Source organism: Oncorhynchus tshawytscha, linkage group LG33 (assembly GCF_018296145.1).
Source record: "Oncorhynchus tshawytscha isolate Ot180627B linkage group LG33, Otsh_v2.0, whole genome shotgun sequence".
NCBI lineage: Eukaryota > Metazoa > Chordata > Actinopteri > Salmoniformes > Salmonidae > Oncorhynchus > Oncorhynchus tshawytscha.
Window position 1 is genome coordinate 218,348 of NC_056461.1, and position 22,058 is coordinate 240,405.

General features: G+C 43.2%; 1 protein-coding gene across 3 annotated transcripts in view; it reads right to left on the reverse strand.

The window, feature by feature from the left end:
* The window catches only part of LOC112230735 (solute carrier family 12 member 2), a 110,657-nt gene that overhangs the window by 11,540 nt on the left and 77,059 nt on the right, over window positions 1–22,058 (reverse strand). The window contains exons 20-24 of one of the 3 annotated variants that reach the window (XM_042311010.1): window positions 21,592–21,732; window positions 12,164–12,211; window positions 9,911–10,027; window positions 9,327–9,438; window positions 1,268–1,354 (exon numbers count right to left, since the gene is read on the reverse strand). In XM_042311010.1, the coding sequence (XP_042166944.1) occupies window positions 1,268–1,354; window positions 9,327–9,438; window positions 9,911–10,027; window positions 12,164–12,211; window positions 21,592–21,732 (505 nt within the window). The remainder of the gene's footprint in view (window positions 1–1,267; window positions 1,355–9,326; window positions 9,439–9,910; window positions 10,028–12,163; window positions 12,212–21,591; window positions 21,733–22,058) is intronic. The other 2 variants (XM_042311012.1, XM_042311011.1) reach the window with 2 other exon arrangements.

Here is a 22,058-nt window from a genome sequence, read left to right on the forward strand (position 1 = left end):
TCATTTCACTTCACCAATTTGGATTATTTTGTATATGTCCATTACATGAAATCCAAATAAAAATCTAAATTACAGGTTGTAATGCAACAAATATGAAAAATGCAAAGGGGGATGAATACTTTTACAAGGCACTCTATGTCCAGAGGCATGTTCCTTTTAGGCTGAGAGCTACAGGTTCATCTGCCTCACAGTTTAAGATCTAATATTGAATAATGTGGCTATTGGGAAATTTGAGGAGAGTAAACTGCTGGGTGTAACTCTCGATAGCTGTCATGGTTAAAACATATCGACTCATTGGTTGCTAAAATGGGAAGAGGTCTGTCCATGATAGGGCGTTGTTCTGCCGTCTTGACATCTCAGTCGACCAGACAGGTCCTACAGGCCCTAGTTGTCACACCTGGACTACTGCCCAGCTGTGTGGTCATGTGCGGCAAAAAAGGACCTAGGTAAATTGCAGTTGGTCCAGAACAAAGCAGCACGTATCACACTTAGATGTACACGGAGGGAAAGTGTCAGTCTCTCCTGGATCAAAGTTGAGAAAAGATTGACTGCATAACTATTGTTCTTTGTGCAAGGTACTGATGTTTTGAAGGTACCGAACTGTCTGTTCAAGCAGTTAGCACACAGTTCAGACACTCATCGGTACAAGACATGGAATCCAGTAGCCTCTTCAGTTCCCAGGTCCAAAAAATAACACCTTACTGCACAAAGGGAGAGCCATTAAGAGAGAGCCATTTGATATATGTGGTATTGTAATTTGCACTGTGCTATGTATTAGACTTAGATATTGTGTGTATGTACTAACATGTAGGCTATGTGTGATGTTTAAAACGTATGTATTTCAGTCCTTGACTAATACTGTTCTGTACTGTCATGTTTCATGTGGACCACAGGAAGAGCAGCTGATGCTTTTGCAGCAGCGAATGGGTATCCTAATAAATACAACATTTGGTATTTTGTTAATGGTGGTGGAAAACGCAGTCTCAGGCACCGCTCCAGAATCTCCCATAAGTGTTCAATTCCCTAACGACCCTGGGCCAATTGTGCACCGCCCTATGGGACTCCCGGTCACGGCCGGTTGTGAGACAGCCTGAGATAGAACCCGGGTCTGTAGTGATGCCTCAAGCACTGCGATGCCTTAGACCACTGCGCCACTCGGGAGGCCTTGGCTTTTTGCCTTGACATTTCAATTTAGAACCCCAACCCGCCCGACAACCTCAGAACTGTCATATAAGGGAGAATCAATCTTGAGAGAAAAACAACATACTTCTCTTTCTTGGGCTTGGTGTTGATGTCTCCTAGTACGTTGATGTCGGAGAAGTCTATCCTGAACTTGCTGAGCAGGGTGGCCATCCTGAGGAGGAAATGTAACAACAAACACATAACATAACACAAGGCAGTTTTCATGCCACTTACATCCAAGAGCTTTGGAGAGACCGCACAAGCCACTGAGGGCATCAAGAAGCCATTTGAAAGGATTGCTGCTGTTTGAAGTAGCACAGCGAACAGGTGCGAGCTGAAATCAATATTTTCCAGATATTTGAGAGAAAAAAGCTGCGGTGGCTGTTAAGAGGCTTTCTCTTTATGACACTCATTTCCCTAGTTTTTTTTTCTAATCAAAAGACGGGGATAACTTCTCAAAACATCTTCAGCGACTCCAAACATGTCATGTCCGAGTAAGTACAGCGACTTTTATATACAATGACTTTCATATCAAAGGGATACTTGAATCCTCAATTCCATGCAGAGTTTGGATGGGATATTATCATGAGATCCATGTATTGAACAAATGAAGTCCAAAAATATAGTTAGCCAATACTGAAACTATATTTAAAATTAGCAAGGAAATGTCTGTTCCTGGTTTTACAAGTAATGAATGCACAAACATATGGCATGTGACACACACACACACACACACACACACACACACACACACACACACACACACACACACACACACACACACACACACACACACACACACACTAAAATGGAAGGCCTGGGTTGCCAGTGCTAATTCTAGCCAACAAAAGGAGGCAGGAGGCAGCTGTGGGGGACAATGAGAGTGAGGGTCAGGATATTTGTGTTGGACAATAACACTGCCGCCACAATAACACAGAGAGAAAATAGAAAGAAGAAAGACAGATGAGTGGGAGAAAGAACAACAGAGACCCTAACCTGCTTCTGTGAAGCAAATACAACAAATTGTTATATAGAAAATCATGCAGATTTAATGTGGTGGAACAACGTGGGTTTAATCCTGACTGTGCCAGTCAGTGACTAAGCTGTATTTTTAGAAGGCAATGTAGCATAGGGCTCTGACGGGCAGCTAAGAGCAGAGCTCATCCTTTGAACCTGTAACACACTGATCTTATTTAGCATTGGAGGAATTAGGGGTTTGAGGGAATTTGCCAGACAGACCTAAATCTAGGATGTAAGATAATATAAAAATGTTTTACTCAATATGGAATGTAAAAAATGGAAGAAGAGGAAAAAACATATAGTATTACAATGTACACTATATATAGACATTATCGTTCAAAAGTTTTAGGTCACTTAGTAATGTTTTTGTCCATTAAAATAACATCAAATTGATCAGAAATACACTGTAGACACTGTTAATGTTGTAAATGACTGTCGTGGCTGGAAAGGGCAGTTATTTTAATGGAATATCTACATAGGTGTACAGAGGACCATTATCAGCAACCATCACTCCTGGGTTCCAATGGCACGTTGTGTTAGCTAATCCATGTTTATAATTTTAAAAGGCTACTTGATCATTACAAAACCCATTTTGCAATTATGTTAGCACAGCTGAAAACTGTTGTTCAGATTTTTTTTATTTAATCTTTATTTAACCAGGTAGGCCAGTTGAGAAGAAGTTCTCATTTACAACTGCGACCTGGCCAGGCTATTTACAGATGGGCTATGTACAGGTGCAGCGATCGGTTAGCTGCTCAGATAGCTGATGTTTAACTTAGTGAGGGAGATATAAGTCTCCAGCTTCAGCGACTTTTGCAATTCGTTCCAGTCATTGGCAGCAGAGAACTGGAAGGAAAGGCAGCCAAAGGAGGTGTTGGCTTTGGGGTTGACCAATGAGATATACAGTGGGGCAAAAAAGTATTTAGTCAGCCACCAATTGTGCAAGTTCTCCCACTTAAAAAGATGAGAGAGGCCTGTAATTTTCATTATAGGTACACTTCAACTATGACAGACAAAATTAGAAGATTTTTTATGAATTTATTTGCAAAATATGGTGGAAAATAAGTTTGGATCAAGGAATAACCCGCAGAAAGAGCGACATCATTGATATATATGGAGAAAAGGGCCGGCCCGAGAATTTAACCCTGTGGTACCCCTATAGAGACTGCCAGAGGTCCGGACAACAGGCCCTCCGATTTGACACACTGAACTCTGTCTGAGAAGTAGTTGGTGAACCAGGCGAGGAGGTAATTTGAGAAACCAAGGCTGTTGAGTCTAAGAATATAAGAATACAGTGATTGAGAATAAGAATACAGTGATTGACAGAGTCGAAAGCCTTGGCCAGGTTGATGAAGACGGCTGCACAGTACTGTCTTTTATCGATGACGGTTATGATATTGTTTAGTACCTTGAACGTGGCTGAGGTGCACCCGCAACCAGCTCAGAAACCGGATTGCACAGCGGAGAAGGTACGGTGGGATTTGAAATGGTCAGTGATCTGTTTGTTAACTTGGCTATCGAAGACTTTGGAAAGGCAGGGCAGGATGGATATAGGTCTGTAAGCTTGGGTCTAGAGTGTCACCCCCGTTGAAGAGGGGGATGACTGTGGCAGCTTTCCAATCTTTAGGAATCTCGGACGATACGAAAGAGAGGTTGAATAGACTAGTAATAGGGGTTGCAAAAATGGCGGTGGATAATTTTAGAAAGAGCGAGTCCAGATTGTCTAGCCCAGCTGATTTGTACGGGTCCAGGTTTTGCAGCTCTTTCAGAACATCTGTTATCTGGATTTGGGTGAAGGAGAAGCTGGGGAGGCTTGGGCAAGTAGCTGCGGGGGGTGCAGAGTTGTTGGCCGGGGTTGGGGTAGCCAGGAGGAAAGCATGGCCAGCCGCAGAGCAATGCTTGTTGAAATTCTCGATTATTGTGGATTTATCGGTGGTGACAGTGTTTCCTAGCCTCAGTGCAATGGGCAGCTGGGAGGTGGTGCTCTTATTCTCCATGGACTTTACAGTGTCCCAGAACTTTTTGGAGTTAGAGCTGCAGGATGCAAATTTCTGTTTGAAAAAGCTAGCCTTTGCTTTCCTAACTTCCCTGAAAAGTTGCATGGATGTTTTTGTGCTGGTCGAGGGCAGTGAACTAAGGGCTATATCTGTTCTTAGTTCAATTTTTTTTGAAAGGGGCATGCTTATTTAAGATGGGGAGTAAATTACTTTTAAAGAACAACCAGGCATCCTCTACTGACGGGATGAGGTCAATATCCTTCCAGGATACCCAGGCCAGGTTGATTAGAAAGGCCTGTTCGCAGAAGTGTTTTAGGGAGCGTTTGACAGTCATGAGGGGTGGTCGTTTGACCACGGACCCATTACGGATGAAGGCAATGAGGCAGTGATTGCTGAGATCCTGATTGAAAACAGCAGAGGTGTATTTGGAGGGCAAGTTGGTCAGGATATTATCTATGAGGGTGCCCATGTTTACAGATTTATGGGTGTACCGGGTAGGTTCCTTGATAATTTGTGTGAGATTGAAGGCATTTAGCTTAGATTGTAGGACGGCCGGGGTGTTAAGCATATCCCAGTTTGGGTCACCTAGCAGAACAAACTCTGAAGATAGATGGGGGGCAATCAATTCACACATGGTGTCCAGGGCACAGCTGGGAGCTGAGGGGGGGGGGGGTCTATAACAGGCGGCAACAGTGAGAGACTTATTTCTGGAGAGATTCATTTTTAAAATTAGAAGCTCGAACTGTTTGGGCATAGACCTGGAAAGTATGACAGAAATTTGCAGGCCATCTCTGCAGTAGATTTAGGGCATAATGTACATAATGTACAGGGTATGGTAGGGTGCGGGTACAGTGGCGGTAAACCCAGGCATTGAGTGATGATGAGGGAGGTTGCATCTCTGGAGGCACTAGTTATGCTAGGTGAGGTCATCGCATGTGTGGGAGGTTGGACAAAATAGGTATCTGAGGCATGTTGAGTGGGGCTAGGGGCTCCACAACAAAAATAAACAATGATAACTATCATAAACAACAGTATACAAGGCATATTGACATTAGAGAGAGACATAAAGCAATCACAGACAACAACGGGTAAGACAACAGCAGCTAATCAGCTAAGACAACAACAACAGGTAAAATGGTGATGAATGGGCTGAGGGGGTCATTTAACTACACACAGGGCCTGAGTTCAAGGCTGGGACCGACAGATCAACAAAATGGAGTACCGTGATTAATGAATAGTCCAGCTGGCATCAGCTATGTAGCCAGATGATCATAGGGTTCAGTGAACAGCAATAGATGAAACAAGGAAGCCATTAGGTAGTCGTTACTACGCTAGCAAGCGAAAGACGTACATAAAGATAGCAGGCCCGGGGGGCTAGCAGAAGCGTCTTCACCGATGTCCCGCAAAGGTCGGTTGAGGGCACAACCTACGGAATTACGTCGGCAGACCAGTCGTGATGGATCGGTGGCACTCCGTGATTAAAGAAGCAATAAAACTGACCTTCTTTAGACTAGTTGAGTATCTGGAGCATCAGCATTTGTGGGTTGAATTACAGGCTCAAAATGGCCAGAAACAAAGACCTTTCTTCTGAAACTCAGTCTATTCTTGTTCTGAGAAATTAAGGCTATTTCATGCAAGAAATTGCCAAGAAACTGAAGGTCTCGTACAACGCTGTGTATTACTCCCTTCACAGAACATTGCAAACTGGCTCTAACCAGAATAGAAAGAGGAGTGGGAGGCCCCGGTGCACAACTGAGCAAGAGGACAAGTACATTAGTGTCTAGTTTGAGAAACAGACGCCTCTACAAGTCCTCAACTGGCAGCTTCATTAAATAGTACCCACAAAACACCAGTCTCAATGTCAACAGTGAAGAGGCAACTCCGGGATGCTGGCCTTCAAGGCAGAGGTGCAATTAGCCTTTTAAAATTATAAACTTGGATTAGCTATTGGAACACCGGAGTGATGGTTGCTTATAAATGTGTGCATGGACATTTCTAAGTGACCCCAAACTTTTGAACAGTACATATATGTGTATATTATACATAAATACATATACGCACACACACACACACACACACACACACACATATATACAGTTGAAGTCGGAAGTTTACATACATACCTTAGCCAAATACATTTAAAGTTTTCACAATTACTGACATTTAAACCTAGTAAAAATTCCCTGTCTTAGGTCAGTTAGGATCAATACTTTATTTTAAGAATGTGAAATGTCAGAATAATAGTAGAGTGAATGATTTATTTCAGCTGTTATTTCTTTCATCACATTCCCAGTGAGTCAGAAGTTAACATACACTCAATTAGCATTTGGTTGCATTTGATTGATTTGCACTTTTCGCACAAAAGTACATTCATCTCTAGGAGACAGAGCACGTCTCCTTCCTGAGCGGTATGACAGCTGCGTGGTCCCATGGTGTTTATACTTGCGTACTATTGTTTGTACAGATGAACGTGGCACCTTCAGGCGTTTTGAAAATTGCTCCCAAGGATGAACCACACTTGTGGAGGTCTACAATGACTTTTCTGAGGTCTTGGCTGATTTTCCCATGATGTCAAGCAAAGAGGTACTGCGTTTGAAGTTAGGCCTTGAAATACAGCCACAGGTATACCTCAAATTGACTCAAATTATATCAATTAGCCTATCAGAAGCTTCTAAAGCCATGATACAATTTTCTGGAATCTTTCAAGCTGTTTAAAGGAACAGTCAACTTAGTCTATTTAAACTTCTGACCCACTAGAACTGTGATACAGTGAATTATAAGTGAAATAATCTGTCTGTAAACAATCGTCACCACACTGTCTGTGTGGGTGGTCCATTTCGGTTTGTCCGTGATGTATACGCCGAGGAACTTAAAACTTTCCACCTTCTCCACTACTGTCCCGTCGATGTGGATAGGGGGTGCGCCCTCTGCTGTTTCCTGAAGTCCACGATCATCTCCTTTGTTTTGTTTTGTTGACGTTGAGTGTGAGGTTATTTCCTGACCCCACACTCCGAGGGCCCTCACCTCCTCCCTGTAGGCCGTCTCGTCATTGTTGGTAATCAAGCCTACCACTGTAGTGTCGTCTGCAAACTTGATGATTGAGTTGGAGGCGTGCACGGCCACGCAGTCATGGGTGAACAGGGAGTACAGGAGAGGGCTGAGAACGCACCCTTGTGGGGCCCCAGTGTTGAGGATCAGCGGCGTGGAGATGTTGTTTCCTACCCTCACCACCTGGGGGCGTCCCGTCAGAAAGTCCACACAATGACGAGTTTGGAGGGTACTATGGTGTTAAATGCTGAGCTGTAGTCGATGAAAAGCATTCTTACATAGGTATTCCTCTTGTTCAGATGGGTTGTATGCAAAGTGTATGTAAATTTCCGACTTGTATATACACATACATATTCCAAAGTCGTGGCAAAATGGCTTAAGGACAACAAAGTCAAGGTATTGGAGTGGCCATCACAAAGCCCTGACCTCAATTTGTGGGCAGAACTGAAAAAGCTTGTGCGAGCAAGGAGGCCTATAAAACTGACTCAGTTACACCAGCTCTGTCAGGAGGAATGGGCCAAAATTGTTGGAAGCTTGTGGAAGGCTACCTGAAACATTTAACCCAAGTTAAACAATTTAAAGGCAATCCTACCAAACACTAATTGAGTGTATGTAAACCTCTGACCCACTGGGAATGTGATGAAAGTAATAAAAGCTGAAATAAATCATTCGCTCTACTATTATTCTGACATTTCATATTCTTAAAATAAAGTGGTGATCCCTAACTGACCTAAAACAGGGAATTGTCAGGAATTGTGAAAAACTGTGTTTAAATGTATTCACACGCACGCACACACACACACACACACACACACACAAAGTATGTGGACACCCCTTCAAATTAGTGAATTCGGCTATTTCAGCCACACCTGTTGCTGACAGGTGTATTAAATTGAGCACACAGCCATGCAATCTCCATAGACATACATTGGCTATAGAATTAGCTTACTGAAGAGCTCAGTGACTTTCAACGTGGCACCATAATAAGATGCCACCAAGTCAGTTCATCAAATTTCTGCCCTGCTAGAGCTGCCCCGGTCAACTGTAAGTGCTGTTATTGTGAAGTGGAAACGGCTAGAAGTAACAACGGCTCAGCAGCGAAGTGGTAGGAGACACAAGGTCACAGAACGGGACCACCGAGTGCTGAAGCACGTAAAAATTGTCTGTCCTCGGTTGCAACACTTACTCCAGTGTTCCAAATTACCTCGAAGCAACGTCAGCAGAACTCTTCGTCGGGAGCTTTATGAAATGGGTTTCCATGGTCGAGCAGCTGCAAACAAGCCTAAGATCACCACACACAATGGCAAGTGTCGGCTGGAGTGGTGTAAAGGGTGCCGCGATTGGACTCTGGAGCAGTGGGAATGCATTCTCTGGAATTATGAATCACACGTCACCATCTGGCAGTCCAAAAGACGAATATGGGTTTGGCGGATGCCAGGAGAAGGCTATAGTGTCAACTGTAAAGTTTGGTGGAGGAGGAATAATGTTCTAGAGCGGTTTTTCATGGTTCGGGCTAGGCCCCTTAGTTCCACTGAAGGGAAATCTTAACGCTACAGCGTACAATGACATTCTAGACGATTCTGTGCTTCCAACTTTGTGGCAACAGTTTGGGAAGGCACTTTCCTGTTTCAGCATGACAATGCCCCGTGCACAAAGTGAGGTCCATACAGAAATGGTTTGTCAAGGTCGGTGTGGAATAACTTGACTGACCAGCACAAAGCTCTGACCTCAACCCCATCGAACACCTTTGGGATGAATTGGAAAGCTGACTGCGAGCTAGGCCTAATCGCCCAACATCAGTGCTCGACCTGAGTAATGATCGTGGCTGAATGGAATCAAGTCCCTGCAGCAATGTTCCAGCATCTAGTGGAAAGACTTCCCAGAAGAGTGGAGGCTGTTATAGCAGCAAAGGGGGGACCAGCTATAATAATGCTCATAATTTTGGAATGAGATGTTCGATGAGCAGGTGTCCACATACTTTTGGTCATGTAGTATACGTTCAATACATTCCCATTGGCAGTATAGATCTACAGCGAATAGAAAGCAATATAGATCTGTAGTGAATAGAATGTCACTCACGCTCTGCGGTCGTGGTCGATCCTGTTGATCTTGCCTCCTATGAAGACGCGGATCTTGCAGTCCTTCCACTTCTTCTTGTTGGTGAGCAGGTAGGGGATGAGCAGGGTAAGGCCTGGCACAGTCACGTTACAGAGACACAGTCAGTCACTACTCTGTCTTTGGTGCAATGAGGCAACACCAGTCTCTTCTTACTGATGTGCAGAGTTATGGTCGCGCTCTAAGGTCTCTTTAAATGTTTCCAAAGTGTCTACATGGCTGTTGTGCCTACTCCATTCATGTTGGTGCAATGTTAGTCTCTTGTCCAATGTATATTTTTCTAATTTCTCAGTGGCATGTTACTCTCGTTGTATATGTTACTCACTGGTGATATTCACGACCAGTAACCAGTAATATTCTCAACCAAAGAGATATTCTAGTTCCGAGTGCAGCACGCTTTAGACTGCTCAGACCTCTTCCTGAATTGACTGTCCTCAATACAGTGTTTGTCAAACTCCCAACTACAACCAAGTTGCTCTGTAACAGCAACCAATAGGCACAAAGTAACCAGAAACCACCCCCTTGGTGGTCTGGAGGGCCAAACTCACCACCATCGTCAAAGAGCCACCAGACGTCCACGGTGCCCTTGCCCTGTTTCCTCTTGAACAGCTGACTGGCGTCCAGCAGCCTCTGGTCGGCCACGTTCAACCTCTGGGGGCTCTTGTCTGTGTGGCAAAAAAGTGCTATGTCAGACACTAAGATCAAGACAGGACAGGAAGCTGCATCCTCAAAGAGGGAGATGACTTAGCTAGGAATTCCTCTGTGTGACTCAGACTGGGCCCACATTCATAAAGTGTCTAGGATCCGTTTTGTCTTTCAGATCATAATGAATAAGACTATACGGACAAGGGGGACCTGATCCTAGACAAGCACTATGGTCATTAGCAAGACAGCCTAAATAGATCTGGCACCAGGCTGTGTGGGTGTGTGATAGAAATCAAAGGAAGTGGGGATCTTATGTGGCTTTTATCTAACAGTCACGGTATAATGGAAACGATCTCTGAAGTGGGCTCAGTGTAATGTGAAGTGTGGGCTCAGTGTAATGTGAAGTGGGCTCAGTGTATTGTAAACTGTGGGCTCAGTGTAATGTAAACGGTGTGCTCAGTGTAATGTAAAGTATGGGCTCAGTGTAATGTAAAGTGTGGGCTCAGTGTAACGTAAAGTGTGGGCTCAGTGTAACGTGAAGTGTGGGCTCAGTGTAACGTGAAGTGTGGGCTCAGTGTAACGTGAAGTGTGGGCTCAGTGTAACGTGAAGTGTGGGCTCAGTGTAACGTAAAGTGTGGGCTCAGTGTAATGTAAAGTGTGGGCTCAGTGTAATGTAAAGTGGGGGCTCAGAGTAATGTAAAGTTTGGGCTCAGTGTAATGTAAACGGTGGGCTCAGTGTAATGTAAACGGTGGGCTCGGTGTAATGTAAACGGTGGGCTCGGTGTAATGTAAACTGTGGGGGTCAGTGTAATGTAAACTGTGGGCTCAGTGTAATGTACTGTGTGCAGTCAGTGAGTGTCTTTATTGTAACATTCCCTTCTCTACTGTCTGAGTGTATGTCTGTGACTTGGCTAAGGTGACAGAATGGATATCAAACAGATGTACCTGAAAAGCACATGACAATTACAACAGGAGAGCGAGACACAGGCAGTGAGGGAGAGAAAGAATGAGAGGAAGAGAGAAAAACAGACAAACCCAAAGAGCAGCCTGCTAGAAAGGAACAGATCAAGACAGTGACAAAGTACTGAAGACTGTCATCTCTGCAGAGAGAAGAAACAGGCACTTAGGACTGAGGAAGTTCAGGAAAGAAAAGAAGAGCAAAGAGGAAGACCCTCTCACACTGCCACAGAGCAGATGTATACACACACACAGCTAAGAACAAAGAGGAAGACCCTCTCACACTGCCACAGAGCAGATGCACACACACACACACACCACACACACACACACACACACACACACACACACACACACACACACACACACACACACACACACACAGCTAAGAACAAAGAGGAAGACCCTCTCACAGTTCCACAGAGCAGATGTATACACACACACACACACAGCTAAGAACAAAGAGGAAGACCCTCTCACACTGCCACAGAGCAGATGTACACACACACAGCTAAGAACAAAGAGGATGACCCTCTCACAGTGCCATAGAGCAGATGTATACACACACACAGCTAAGAACAAAGAGGAAGACCCTCTCACAGTGCCACAGAGCAGATGTATACACACACACACAGCTAAGAACAAAGAGGAAGACCCTCTCACAGTGCCATAGAGCAGATGTATACACACACACACACAGCTAAGAACAAAGAGGAAGACCCTCTCACAGTGCCACAGAGCAGATGTATACACACACACACAGCTAAGAACAAAGAGGAAGACCCTCTCACACTGCCACAGAGCAGATGTATACACACACACATGTGCAACGGCACTTCAGAGACTGCGCTAGAGCTACAGGTAGACGGATTGAGTTAGGAGCAGAAAGAGGACAGGAGGAAAAAACAGTTATTCCCAGAGCCAGGCAGCTAGCAAGGCAGTTAAGACTACTAGATGACAGAGTAACTAAGAGTGAGAGACAATGTGTGCATGAGGGTGAGAGCAATAGAAGAGAAAACCAAACTCAACCAGGTTCAACGGCTTTTCGAATGCTCATGACAGAGTGAGAACAAGAAACATGTTGTATTTAAATACGGTTACGTGACAGACAAAGAATGAGTACGTGTGCAACTGAGTGAAAGTAATAGAAGGAGAGAAAAGGAAAAGTATAAGGCAACTCAAAAAGGTGGACTGCCTGCCTTTTTTCAATAGGGGCTTCGTTGCGGCTTTGCATTCGTCATCGTCGTCTGGATCATGTAATAAATAAAATAAAAAGAGCGAGAGAGAATGGAGAGGTTAACGTTTTTGCGGCTGTCGCCATGATGGAAAACATGTGTCAATAGCACCGCTACAATGAGGGGTCTGTTCTGGGGTGTCAGGGGGCCGCTGTGTCATTTATCCCTGCGCCAAAGGAGATGGAATAGGCTCCAATGGAAAAGGCATCAGCGGTAACACACAGGCACACACACTTGGGGTCCCTCAGGAAATAAATGTTGAATCCAGGCAATGGTTAGAAATTGTGTAATCGGAAAACTCCACCACTGACTTAGTAGTGGATGAACACTTTGTAAATTTCTTGGGACACGCCAAGTTAGTGAAACCAGTGTTTATAGCCAGGACACACTCTTTAGTCTTCACAGAGACAAAAATTATTGGCTGCAACTTCAACCATTTGAGAAACACTGCTTCACGACAACTTGACAGTTTAACCCATAAGAGTCTAAACCGAGTCTAAGCCGGGGGGTTGTTCTACTAAGCAATATGCAATTGTTTGAATGGAAGGGCATACCAAAGATTATTTAGCTGTTTGAATTAGAATTTTAAGACCCCTTGAAGTATAAACATTTTTTTGGGATAGAAAATGTATTTTGGCCTTACTGCTATTAGCCCAAACAAACACATTAAATAATAGATTCACTCACTACATGGATAGTCCCCCAAAAATCCAAATAAGTTTGTTCTCTAGTGTCTGCCCTATATCTGAGAGATGTAAGAAAGATCTATATTTTTTTGGTTGCTGTTGTTGACATGTTTTTAACACATTTTTTGGCACTAAACAGTCTCCATATATACTTCCATTCATTTTTTCGACTGGTACCAGGGGACCTTCAGACGAGTCTTGTGAGGCCAGTGGGCGTCTTAGAGCAAAACAACCGACGTGCATGTTCGTGAGAGCTCACCTTTCCACAGAGGGATCATACTAGTGTGTAGACCAGACTTGGACGCTACAGGCAGAAGTTGGCAGATCGGCTGTACTAACTTCAGACAAGTCCTAAGTCGGGTCGTAGAGCAAAACAGAGAACACCATCGTGTCCGTGAGAGACTCATAGACTTCCCATAGACATAATCGTTTGTAAGCCAAACCGTTTACAGAAGATGAGATGACTGATTTTCCGGATCTCTCAGAGTGGTGTGTGTCAGACTATCTCTGTCACCGCAGATGCGTAAGTGCAGCATAGTGGGATGCGGTGGATTGAATGGCATCCAATGCAAAAAAAACATCTCTAGTTTAAACTGACAGATTTTATGGGGATATTTTATTATGCTAATTAGAATTCTGTGGGGACACAGACATCAACCTTAGAGGGTTAAAACATACAAAGCCTTGGCCTAAATCCCTCACTACTAAAGTATTTTGGAGAGGTTTTCTGGTCGAGGTTCGCAAGTGTGAGAAGATGGAGAATAATGTTGCGGAAAATGACTAAATAAATAAATAATCTGGACAAGTTCTGAGAAAATAATAAAAGGTTCCGGCATTAAGCATTGCTGACTGCTAAGCCGATTACAGGAATGACCATCTTAATTTGACTGTTTTTGTCACTTGGCCCACTGTTCACTATGTAGTGAACACCAGGGTTTCCTTTAGGGAAAACGTGGTGCCGGACAACGTGACCAGGAATATTTTAATTTACCGACCGGACCCATAATTTTTATTTTCATTTACCGGCCATTTGAGAAATTGCATTTGGTGCATAACCTATTAGGGCGCCCATGATCAGAATCACAGAAATCACATTTAGATTATGTTAATGAATCTTAATAGAACACGCAACTCTGTAAACATTTGCCAAAATGCAATTAGCAGGAAAATACCATTCTAAACAGGTCACCTGATAAAGGTTCCATGTGTGACAGACAAAAATCTCTGTTAGAAACTTCTCTGTTAGAAAAATCTGAAGATGCAACAACTAGGATGGGTTGCTAATATCGTGCCTTTGGCTTCTGAACAACGAAAGAAAGTTGATACAAAAACCATTAGAACAGGAGAGAAATGGCATAGCGGTGGGTCCAATAGGGGAGTAAATGGACATACATTTGCCAAAATTATGTAATTACTCCTGTTTCTACAGAAACGGACTAATATTTTTTCAAAATACTTCACCAGAAAGCATGACTTAGCCACAGAGGATCATTAGGGAATTCCTCAACTTGGGCAGCATGTGTGGCAATAGGTCTTGCTGATTTATGGAGTTGCGGCAGTCAATGAAAAGCATCTAAAATGTGTGTGAAATACAGTGATGGAAAAAGTACTCAATTGTCATACTTGAATAAAAGTAAAGACAACTTAATAGAAAATGACTCAAGTAAAGTCACCCACTAAAGTACTACGTGAGTAAAAGTCAAACTATTTGGTTTTAAATATACTTTAGTATCAAAAGTAAATGGAATTGTTAAAATGTACTTAAGTATCAAGAGTAAAAGTGTAAATCGTTTAAAATTCCTTATATTAAGCAAACCAGACAGCACAATTTATTTTTAATTTTTAACTGATAGCCAGGGGCACACTCCAACACTCAGACATCATTTACAAATGAAGCATTTGTGTTTAATGAGTCTGCCAGATCAGAGGCAGTAGGGATGACCATGGATTTTCGCTTGATAAGTGAGTGAATTGGACAATTGTCCTGTTCTGTTAATTAAGCATTCAAAATGTAATGAGTACTTTTGGGTGTCAGAGAAAATGTATGGAGTAAAAAGTACATTATTTTCTATCAGAATGTAATGAAAGTTGTCAAAGTAAAAAGTAAATTACGATACCCCAAAACACTTCTTAAGTAAAAATACTTTAAAGTACTAATTAAGTACTTTACACCACTGGTGAAGTAAAATTTTAAATGTTGAGACAAGGGGAGGCATGGCACAGCTGTCTCCCGCCAATTCATCGTTTCAATGTGAATGGTTTGCCCATAGATTTTTAAAAATCAATTCCCCATTACATGTCACCAGTAGTGAATGTACAGTTAATTCCATACATTTCTGTTAATGCATGTCTTAATTACATTCATTTACAGTTATCATTATCTGAGTGGAAACATTGTTTGCAGAGTTCACAACATGATACACTTGTGAAAAACAAGTTTCTTTATTTCATAACCGTCATTTTTTAAATCTTCTTTTGTTTGGAGGGCTCCATGTGAGCACGTGTCTGGTTTTTCTGTACTTATAAATGTTGATGATTGTGTGCACCTGAGCACGCATAGAAGTACCTGGTCTGCTGCACAGTAATGTGTTTTTAAATTATCACGTGAATGATAATACGGTGCCTTAAGAAAGTATTCAGACCCCTTGACTCTTTCCACATATTGTTACGTTACAGCCTTATTCTAAAATGGATTTAAAATAAACTCCGCAATCTACACACATTTGGATATAAGAGCAACGTCACCAACATTACGACCAGGAATACGACTTTCCTGAAGCAGATCCTGTTTGGTCCACCACCCAGGACAATGGATCGGATCCCAGCCGGCGACCCAAAACAACGGTGCCGCAGAAGGGGCAGACGGAGCGGTCTTCTGGTCAGGCTCCGTAGACGGGCACATCGCGCACCGCTCCCGAACATACTACTAGCCAATGTACAGTCTCTTGACAACAAGGTAGACAAAATCTGAGCAAGGGTTGCCTTCCAGAGAGACATCGAGATTGTAACATTCTTTGTTTCACGGAAACATGGCTTACTCGGGATACGTCATCAGAGTCGGTACAGCCACCTGGCTTCTTCACGCATCGCACTGACAGAAACAAACATCTCTCTGGTAAGAAGAAGGGCGGGGATGTATGCCTTATGATTAACGAGACGTGGTGTGATCATAACAACATACGGGAACTCAAGTCCTAGAATTCCTTACAATCAAATGCCGACCGCATTATCTACCAAGAGAATTCTCTTCGATCATAATAACTGTCGTGTATATCCCCCCAAGCAGACACATCGACGGCCCTGAAAGAACTTCATTGGACTCTATGTAAACTGGAAACCACATATTCTGAGGCTGCATTTATTGTAGCTGGGGATTTTAACCAGGCTAATCTGAAAACAAGGCTCCCTAAATTTTATCAGCATATCGAATGTTATTTTAACCTCCGAGACGCACATAAAGCCCTCCCCCGCCCGACTTTCGGAAAATCTGACCACGACTCCATTTTGTTGCTCCCAGCCTATAGACAGAAACTAAAACAGGAAGCGCCCGTGCTCAGGTCTGTTCAACGCTGGTCCAACCAATCGGATTCCACGCTTCAAGATTGCTTCAATCACGTGGACTGTGATATGTTCCGCATAGCGTTGGACAATAACATTGATGAATACGCTGATTGGGTGAATGAATTTATTAGCAAGTGCATCGGTGATGTTGTAACCACAGCGTCTAGTAACTTCTTTGGGTTAGGGGGCAGCATTTTCACTTTTGGATGAATATCGTGCCCAGAGTGAACTGCATCCTACTCAGTCCCAGATGCTAATATATGCATATTATTATTAGTATTGGATAGAAAACACTCTGAAGTTTCTAAAACTGTTTGAATGGTGGGAAATGGGAGGTTTGTGGGAAATCTGAGGTTTGTAGTTTTTGAACTCACCCTATTGAATACACAGTGGGATATTGGTTATGTTGCACTTCCTACGGCTTCCACTAGATGTCAACCATCTTTAGGATGTTGTTTCAGGCTTCTACTGTGATGTGGATGGGAGCTCCTGGAGTCAGTGGTCTGCCTGCAGCCTCGTTCTCAGTCACACGCTTTCACTTGAGAGGCAGCTGTCGTTCCATTGCTTTTCTACAGACAATGGAATTCTCCGGTTGGAACATTATTGAACTTTTATGATAAAAACATCCTAAAGATTGATTCTATACTTAGTTTGACAAGTTTCTTCGACCTGTAATATAACTTTTTGAACGTTTCGTCCGAATGGACCAGATCGCGCATTTGGATTTGTTTACCAAACGTCTTAACAAAAGGAGCTATTGGACATGAATGGACATAAATGATGGACATTATCGAACAAAACAAGCATTTATTGTGGAACTGCGATTCCTGGGAGTGCATTCTGATGAAGATCATCAAAGGTAAGTGAATATTTATAATGCTATTTATGAATAATGTTGACTACCCAACATGGCAGATATTTCTCTGGCTGGTTTGGGCTCTGAGCCCAAAGTTTTTTTGAAATCTGACACAGCGGTTGCATTTCCATGTCTAAAAATTATATTTTCATCAACATTTATAATGAGTATTTCTGTGAATTCATGTGGCTCTCTGCAATATCACTGCATGTTTTGGAACTACTGAACATAACATGCCAATGTAAAATAAGATTTTTGGATATAAATATGAACTTTACCGAACAAAACACACATGTATTGTGTAACATGAAATCCTATGATTGTCATCTGATGAAGATCATCAAAGGTTAGTGATTAATTTTATCTCTATTTCTGCTTTTAGGCTGGGAAAATTGCTGGGTTTTTCAGTGAGTTGGTGGTGACCTAACATAATCGTTTGTGGAGCTTTCACTGTAAAGCATTTTTGAAATCAGACACTGTGGCTGGATTAACGAGAATTTTATCTTTAAAATGGTGCCTAATACTTGTATGTTTGAGAAATTTGATTTATGAGATTTCTGTGGATTTGTATTTGGCGCCCTGCAATTTCATTGGCTGTTGGCGAGGCGTTCCAGTCCTAGATAGGTTAAAACATTCCCCAACCAGAAACCGTGGATTGATGGCAGCATTCGCGCAAAACTGAAAGCGCCACTGCTTTTAATCAGGGCAAGGTGACCGGAAACATGACCGAATACAAACAGTGTAGCTATTCCCTCCGCAAGGCAATCAAACAAGCTAAGCGTCAGTATAGAGACAAAGTAGAGTCGCAATTCAACGGCTCAGACACGAGACGTATGTGGCAGGGTCTACAGTCAATCACGGACTACAAAAGGAAAACCAGCCCCGCCACGGACCACGATGTCTTGCTCCCAGACAAACTAAACAACTTCTTTGCTAACTTTGAGGACAATACAGTGCCACTGACACGGCCCGCTACCAAAACTTGTGGGCTCTCCTTCACTGCAGCCGAGGTGAGTAAAACATTTAAACGTGTTAACCCTTGCAAGGCTGCCGGCCCAGACGACATCCCCAGCCGCGTTCTCAGAGCATGCGCAGACCAGCTGGTGTGTTTACGGACATATTCAATCAAACCTTATCCCAGTCTGCTGTTCCCACATGCTTCAAGAGGGCCACCATTGTTCCTGTTCCCAAGAAAGCTAAGGTAACTGAGCTAAATGACTATCGCCCCGTAGCACTCACTTCCGTCATCATGATGTGCTTTGAAAGACTAGTCAAGGACCACATCACCTTTACCCTACCTGATACCCTAGACCCACTCCAATTTGCTTACCGCCCCAATAGGTCCACAGACAACGCAATCGCAATCACACTGCTCTAACCCATCTGGACATGAGGAATACCTATGTGAGAATGCTGTTCATCGACAACAGCTCAGCATTTAACACCATAGTACCCTCCAAATTCGTCATTAAGCTCGAGACCCTGGGTCTCAACCCCGCCCTGTGCAACTGGTTCCTGGACTTCCTGACGGCCGCCCCCAGGTGGTGAGGGTAGGTAACAATCTACCCAATGTAATAAATGTATCACTAGCCACTTTAAACAATGCCACTTTACCCTACATTACTCATCTCATATGTATATACTGTACTCTGTACCATCTACTGCATCTTGCCTATGCCATTCGGCCATCGCTCATTCATATATTTTTATGTACATATTCTTATTCATTCCTTTACACTTGTGTGTATAAGGTAGTTGTTGTGAAGTTGTTAGGTTAGATGACTTGTTAGATATTATTGCATGGTCGGAACTAGATACACAAGTATTTCGCTATACTCGCATTAACATCTGCTAACCATGTGTATGTGACAAATAACATTTGATTTGATACACCATAATGACAAAGCGAAAACAGGTTGTTTGACATTTTTGGTATTTAAACACAAAAAAGTAATAAAAAAATAAAGTATTCAATCCCTTTTCTATAAGACCTGAAGTTGAGCATCCTGTTTCCATTGATCATCCTTGAGATGTTTCTACAACTTCATTGGAGTCCACCTGTGGTAAATTCAATTGATTGGACATGATTTGGAAAGGCACACACCTGTCTATATAAGGTCCCACAGTTGACAGTGCATGTCAGAGCAAAAACCAAGCCATCAGGTCAAAGGAATTGTCTGTAGAGCTCTGAGACAGGAAGGGTACCAAAACATTTCTGCAGGATTGAAGGTCCCAAAGAACACAGTGGCTTCCATCATTCTTAAATGGAAGACGATAGGAAACACCAAGATTCTCCTAGAGGTGGCCGCCCAGCCAAACTGAACAGTCGGGGAAGAAGGGCCTTGGTCAGGGACGTGACCAAGAACCCGGTGGTAACTCTGACAGAGCTCTAGAGTTCCTCTGTGGAGATAGGAGAACCTTCCAGAAGGATAACCATCTCTGCAGCACTCCACCAATCAGGCCTTTATGATAGAGTGGCCAGACCGAAGCCACTCTTCAGTAAAAAGGCACATGACAGCCCGCTTGGAGTTTGCCAAAAGGCACCCAAAGGACTCTGACCATGAGAAACAAGATTATCTGGTCTGATGAAACCAAGATTGAACTCTTTGGCCTGAATGCCAAGCGTCACGTTTGGAGGAAACCTGGCACCATCCCTACTGTGAAGCATGGTGGTGGCAGTATCATGCTGTGGGGATTTATTTCAGCAGCAGGGACTGGGAGACTAGTCAGGATCAAGGGAAAGATGAACGGAGCAAAGTACAGAGAGATCCTTGATGAAAACCTGCTTCAGAGCGCTCAGGACCTCAGACTGGGGCAAAGGTTCATCTTCCAACAGGACAATGACCCAAAGTACACAGCCAAGACATCGCAGGAGTGGCTTCGGGACAAGTATCTGAATATCCTTGAGTGGCCCAGCCAGAGCCCGGACTTCAACCCGATCAAACATGTCTATATAGACCTGAAAAAGAAATCACTGTGCAGCAACGCTCCCCATCAAATCTGACAGAGCTTGAGAGCATCTGCAGAGAAGAATGGAAGCAACTCCCCAAATACAGGTGTGCCAAGCTTGTAGCATCATACCCAAGAAGACTTGAGGTTGTAATCGCTGCTAAAGGTGTTTCAACAAAGTACTGAGTAATGGGTCTGAATACTTACGTAAATGTGATATTTCTGTTTATTTTTTTATTCATAAATTAGCAACATTTTCTAAAAACCTGTTTTTACTTTGTAATTATGGGTCACTGTGTGTAGATTGAGGGAAAAAACTGTTGAATCAATTTTAGAATAAGGCTGTTTTATTTATTTAACTTTTTATTTAACTAAGCAAGTCAGCTAAGAACAAATTCTCATTTGGTCTAAGGCACTGCATCTCAGTGCAAGAGGCATCACTACAGTCCCTGGTTCGAATCCAGGCTGTATCACATCCGGCCGCGATTGGGGGTCCCATAGGGCGGCCCACAATTGGCCCAGCATCGTCCGGATTTGGCCGGGGTAGGCCGTCATTGTAGCTAAGTATTAGTTCTTAACCCGACTTCACTAGGTAAATAAATGAAATATTGTTATTCATCCTTAGATCTGAAAAAAAAATCTATATTATTTTTAGGCCATATCGCCCAGGCCTACCCACAGGGTCACGGACATGGGACTCCCTATGGGAGGATTCAATTAAACGTGACGTGTGTGGCATAAATTGAATTCCATGTCGGGAATCAACTAAAGATCCCAGCCTGTCAGTAAGACATGTGGGAACAGTTTCCCTGTTTATTTGTCCACAGTTTAAGGAGGCAGCAGACAGACAACATTTTGAAGCCATCTGTGTGTGAGCACATGCGTATATATGTTTCGTGTATGTGTGTGTACATGCACAAATGTGTGTGTAAACAAACAAGGACACACACTCTGTAGTAAAGCCATCTGTGTGCTGTGGAGACTAACAGACTGAGCCCAGTGGGAAGGCTGGGGGTCACAGGGTCAGAGTCCACTTCCTCACTGAGTAGAGTGGTTTACAGGCCCGGCACTCAGTGTAGCCTAGTGACTGGCTGGCTGGAGGAGCATAAGGAAGGCCTTTGAGAGATCTAGAGGGGGATCAGCGTGTGGCGGTAAACTGCTTTCAGAATTCTTACATCTGAAACCATATCTCAATGTGAAGTTGTAAAAAATTAGGTGAGTGTTTCCGTCCTGCACAGCAATCGGGACCTCGATTAGCCGAATCAGGTATGTGCGCACAACCACTGGTGTAAAAAGGCACTCACTGTTTATATGTGGGTTACTTTAGAATGACACCTGACCTTTCTGCATGGCTGGGCTGTTCTGGACACTGGTGGCCTTGGACAGAGGCTTGGACGAGTCTCTGTCAGAGTCCTTCATGTCGATGGACACCACCACATCCTTCATTCCTGACGTCTTCTCCTGTGACGACAGCAGGTCATCTGTGAAACGACAAAGCGAAACCATTAACCATGTTTACTGGACATTCTGTTAATGTTTGTTAACAAATGACCAGTGAAGATAAACTATTAGCCTAGAGCAAAAATAACATCTTGTAAACATAAAAAACCAATTACCTGGAAAATAGCACGGGCTTTGTAAGTGGAATACAACTTAAACAAGAGTCATTTTTGTGTCCACTAAACACAGATGTGGACGGTAACTCTTAAAATGTAGGAAATAATCTTGATGACGGGGTTATTTGGTGGGTAAAAGGCAAACAGTGTGTTCTGAAATGGTGACTGAGCCATTTGGGCCAATTTAGGTG